This window comes from Sphaeramia orbicularis, unplaced genomic scaffold (genome assembly GCF_902148855.1).
Source record: "Sphaeramia orbicularis unplaced genomic scaffold, fSphaOr1.1, whole genome shotgun sequence".
NCBI classification, from domain to species: domain Eukaryota; kingdom Metazoa; phylum Chordata; class Actinopteri; order Kurtiformes; family Apogonidae; genus Sphaeramia; species Sphaeramia orbicularis.
The window spans coordinates 54,138-59,301 of record NW_021941616.1 but is presented as its reverse complement, the minus strand read 5'-3'; the positions used below and the strand labels follow the sequence as shown (position 1 = coordinate 59,301).

Here is a 5,164-nt window from a genome sequence, read left to right as displayed (position 1 = left end):
GACCTGAACCCACATCAGATCCCAGACCGTCAGTCCAGACCTGAACCCACATCAGATCCCAGACCGTCAGTCCAGACCTGAACCCACATCAGAACCCAGACCGTCAGTCCAGACCTGAATCCACATCAGAACCCAGACCGTCAGTCCAGACCTGAACCCACATCAGAACCCAGACCGTCAGTCCAGACCTGAACCCACATCAGAACCCAGACCGTCAGTCCAGACCTGAACCCACATCAGAACCCAGACCGTCAGTCCAGACCTGAACCCACATCAGATCCCAGACCGTCAGTCCAGACCTGAACCCACATCAGAACCCAGACCGTCAGTCCAGACCTGAACCCACATCAGAACCCAGACCGTCAGTCCAGACCTGAACCCACATCAGAACCCAGACCGTCAGTCCAGACCTGAACCCACATCAGAACCCAGACCGTCAGTCCAGACCTGAACCCACTCACTCATCCTGTACAGGACAAACAGCAGCTCAGTCTGCTTTTATTTTGAAAGGTCTGACAGGAAGTGTTGTTGTCCTGTTGTGTCTGACTTTTCTCTGTGGACGTCGGCTGTGGAAGGTCAGGAACACAGAGGTGGGTTTACCAGCTGGTCAGGTTCTAGTTGGTCATTAATTGACTAAACTGTGAACGGTCAGAGGTCAGCGGTCAGCGGTCCAGTCCAAACAGCTGCAGACTTAAAGGTCAGACACAGGTCAGGGGTTTCCAGACCGGTCCACCGTCACAGACTCAGACTGAAGCGTCCTGGGTGGGTTCACACAGACCCACATCTGACCCACCTGTGGACGTCCAACAGAAACGGGTTTGTGTTCGTCACCATGAGCTGTTCCCTCCATCAGTCTGAGAACCACCTGGAGAGGAGGAGGAGTCAACACCTGCAGTGGGAGGAGCTCCAATCCATCACATGACATGGTACTGGACGGTGATTGGCTCCTTTCTTTGAGGCTCAGACCTAAAGGGTTAAATGTGGGTGTGGTTCTAACCCCGGCCCCAGAGGACCCTCCAGGCCCCAGAGGACCCTCCAGACCCCAGAGGACCCTCCAGGCCCCAGAAGACCCTCCAGGCCCCAGAAGACCCTCCAGGCCCCAGAGGACCCTCCAGGCCCCAGAAGACCCTCCAGACCCCAGAGGACCCTCCAGGCCCCAGAAGACCCTCCAGGCCCCAGAGGACCCTCCAGGCCCCAGAAGACCCTCCAGACCCCAGCGGACCCTCCAGGCCCCAGAAGACCCTCCAGGCCCCAGAAGACCCTCCAGGCCCCAGAGGACCCTCCAGGCCCCAGAAGACCCTCCAGAGACCAGAGGACCCTCCAGACCCCAGAAGACCCTCCAGACACCAGAGGACCCTCCAGACCCCAGAGGACCCTCCAGGCCCCAGAAGACCCTCCAGACACCAGAGGACCCTCCAGGCCCCAGAAGACCCTCCAGACCCCAGAGGACCCTCCAGACCCCAGAGGACCCTCCAGGCCCCAGAAGACCCTCCAGACACCAGAGGACCCTCCAGGCCCCAGAAGACCCTCCAGACCCCAGAGGACCCTCCAGATCCCAGAGGACCCTCCAGGCCCCAGAAGACCCTCCAGACCCCGGAGGACCCTCCAGGCCCCAGAAGACCCTCCAGACCCCAGAGGACCCTCCAGACACCAGAGGACCCTCCAGGCCCCAGAAGACCCTCCAGACCCCAGAAGACCCTCCAGACCCCGGAGGACCCTCCAGGCCCCAGAAGACCCTCCAGACCCCAGAGGACCCTCCAGACCCCAGAGGACCCTCCAGGCCCCAGAGGACCCTCCAGGCCCCAGAAGACCCTCCAGACCCCAGAAGACCCTCCAGACCCCAGAGGACCCTCCAGGCCTCAGAGGACCCTCCAGGCCCCAGAAGACCCACCAGACCCCAGAAGACCCTCCAGACCCCAGAGGACCCTCCAGGCCTCAGAGGACCCTCCAGGCCCCAGAGGACCCTCCAGGCCCCAGAGGACCCTCCAGGCCCCAGAAGACCCTCCAGACCCCAGAGGACCCTCCAGACCCCAGAGGACCCTCCAGATCCCAGAGGACCCTCCAGACCCCAGAGGACCCTCCAGACCCCAGAGGACCCTCCAGGCCCCAGAGGACCCTCCAGACCCCAGAGGACCCTCCAGGCCCCAGAGGACCCTCCAGACCTGTACCTGTGCTCCCACTGTGAACTCCTTGACCCGTTGGACTCTGCTGATGCTTTGGCAGACTCAGGTGTAGAACCAGGTCACTGTCAGACTGGACCTGGTCCTGGATGGGAACTGGAGCGTGTGCGTTGACCTGTTTGGTTTGAAGTGAACAGGAGCTGGTTTTCCTTCTCATCCTTTCATCTCTTCAGTCGTTCCGCTCTTCTCTGACACATTCCTGTTGTGGTGGTTCTTCTGTGATGGGTCAGACAAACTGGACTCCACAGACACGGGTCAGAACCCTCACCTTTAAACGGATCAGGTGGGAGGAGCTCCAGGCCATCACATGACATGGTACTGGATGGTGATTGGCTGGTTTGTTTGGTGGTCACTTTGATGCAGACTGCATGTGCAGCAGAAACATTTACATTTCTTATGGATTCATCTGTTCATGAATCCACCTGTTTTTTACAGTCTGCTCTAAAACCAGGTCCAGGACTTTGAACAGGATCTGGATTCTGTCTGTGACGGTTTTAGCTGATGGTGAACGTAGACGTTCCTTCAACTAAAATATGTCCGACCCTTTTGGACCGACATGTTACAGAAGTCCTGTTTGGACTGGATCAGTCTGACAGAAGAACCTGAGAACCTGAGCACCTGAGAACCTGAGCACCCGAGAACCTGAGAACCTGAGTCTGAGCTGGTCTGACCCACAAGTCCCACTTCAGAGTGTTCAGGTCCAACACCCCACCCCCCCACCTCCAGTTCTGTGATGTAGGTGTCAGTTCTCCTCCTCCTCCTCCTCCTCCTTCTTCTCCTCTTCCTCCTTCTTCTCCTCTTCCCCTCCTTGTCCTCCTTCTTCTCCTCCTCCTTCTCCTCCTCCTCCCCCTCCTCTTTTTTCTCCTTCTTCTCCTCCTTCTCCTCCTCTTCCTCCTTCTTCTCCTCCTCTTCCTCCTCCTCCTCCTTCTCTTCCTCCTCCTCTTCCTCCTCCTTCTTCTTTTCCTCCTCCTCCTCCTCCTCCAGTGCAGTTCCTTCTATCAGTGGTCTCTTTCTTCTGTTCAGACTCACATAAATCACAGGTGGTTCTCAGATGAACCAGACTGGTGGTCAGTTCCCTCTGGTGGACACAGGTACATCTAACATCAGGGCTGTCCAAAAAACTGGCCTCCAATCCGGTCCAATCCGGTCCAGTCCAGTCCAGTCCGGTCCAGTCCGGTCCAGTCCGGCCCATGGGCTGAATGTGCAAAGTTCCCACATGAAACTGAAGCCATGACCCCTCAGTGGTTCAGTTCAGGTTCCACATCCAGACTCAAATAAGTAATAACAGAAAAACCCATAAATAAGTGGAATGTGAAAAACCACTCCTGTTATTCCTTTAAATAATGACCATTTCAGATGTTTACATACACAAACGGTCCTGAAACAGTTCAACTGGACCAAAGTCAAAGGTCTACTACAGCTGAGTGGAACTGGACCAGTACTCATCCTGTTACTGAACGTTGGATGGGTTTGTAGATGTGATTACACTTATGTTTATCAAGAAATGTCCGTTTTTTCAGGTTATTCACATTTTTTCTGTTTGTAAAAGTAAATGTTTTCAGAATTGAAAGGGTTTTTTCTGCAGTAAAACCTTCAGTTGTCAGTATTTTTATCTGTATATGATCGTGTTCTTCTTTTTCCTTGGTCTGAATGTGGGACCTGAACTAACAGGACTGGGACGGCCCTGGTCTAGACCCTCATCTGGACCATGTGTTCCATCAGGTCCAGTCCACTTCCAGACCCTTAGTCCCAGTCTCCTCTGCTGTTCTGCGTCTTTTCTTCTTCTTCTGCTGTAAATTAAACGTCTGTGTGTGCGGTTCAATCCCATTTTCCACTCAGTGTTTGAGGAAGTGAACGTGTCCAATCAGCTGTGAGCTCACCACATGCTTGGATCTGATTGGCTGTTGGACAAAGGCAGGATTAGAACCGGAGTAAACCCAGGAAACACCTGCTGCTTCTCATCAAATCTCATTCAGTTTCATTTCAACTCAGTGAAAGAAAAACTAATCATGTTTGAAAAAACAAAAGCACGACCAAAGCAGAGCGAGTTTGAAGAAGACGAACCAACACAAGCAGAGACGAACAGCTGATCTATGTCCTTCTACATCTGCGTCCTCCTGCTGTGTGTTTGTTTTAGATAAGACCACAGCTGATAATCAATACTGAACTCATCAATAACCTGCAGATAAGACACCAGGACCGTCACTGGGAATTCCAACAGATAAGACGGACCCCAAACACACCAGGACTCAAACTCCAACAGACTCCAGTTAAACTGAACCTTTAAACCAGTTAAACTGAACATTTAAACCAGTTAAACTGAACATTTAAACCAGTTAAACTCAAAATTAAACCAGTTAAACTGAACATTTAAACCAGTTAAACTGAACATTTAAACCAGTTAAACTCAACATTTAAACCAGTTAAACTGAACATTTAAACCAGTTAAACTCAACCTTTAAACCAGTTAAACCCAACATTTAAACCAGTTAAACTGAACATTTAAACCAGTTAAACTGAACATTTAAACCAGTTAAACTCAACATTTAAACCAGTTAAACTCAACCTTTAAACCAGTTAAACTCAACCTTTAAACCAGTTAACCTGAACATTTAAACCAGTTAAACTGAACATTTAAACCAGTTAAACTCAACCTTTAAACCAGTTAACCTGAACATTTAAACCAGTTAAACTCAACATTTAAACCAGTTAAACTCAACATTTAAACCAGTTAAACTGAACATTTAAACCAGTTAAACTCAACATTTAAACCAGTTAAAGTGAACATTTAAACCAGTTAAACTGAACATTTAAACCAGTTAACCTGAACATTTAAACCAGTTAAACTCATCCTTTAAACCAGTTAACCTGAACATTTAAACCAGTTAAACTGAACATTTAAACCAGTTAACCTGAACCTTTAAACCAGTTAACCTGAACATTTAAACCAGTTAAACTGAACATTTAAACCAGTTAAACTCAAC

General features: G+C 50.9%; 1 protein-coding gene across 1 annotated transcript; it reads left to right on the top strand.

The window, feature by feature from the left end:
* Nucleotides 1-923: 923 nt before the first annotated feature.
* On the top strand, nucleotides 924-2,294 carry LOC115416499 (proline-rich proteoglycan 2-like). Its single transcript, XM_030130274.1, has one exon. The coding sequence runs from the start codon at nucleotides 924-926 to the stop codon at nucleotides 2,292-2,294; it is 1,371 nt and encodes a 456-aa protein (XP_029986134.1).
* The last annotated feature ends 2,870 nt before the right edge of the window (nucleotides 2,295-5,164 follow it).

Coding starts and splice junctions, on each gene's coding strand:
- LOC115416499 (XM_030130274.1), top strand. CDS start 924: ATGGTACTGGACGGTGATTGGCTCCTTTCTTTGAGGCTCAGACCTAAA.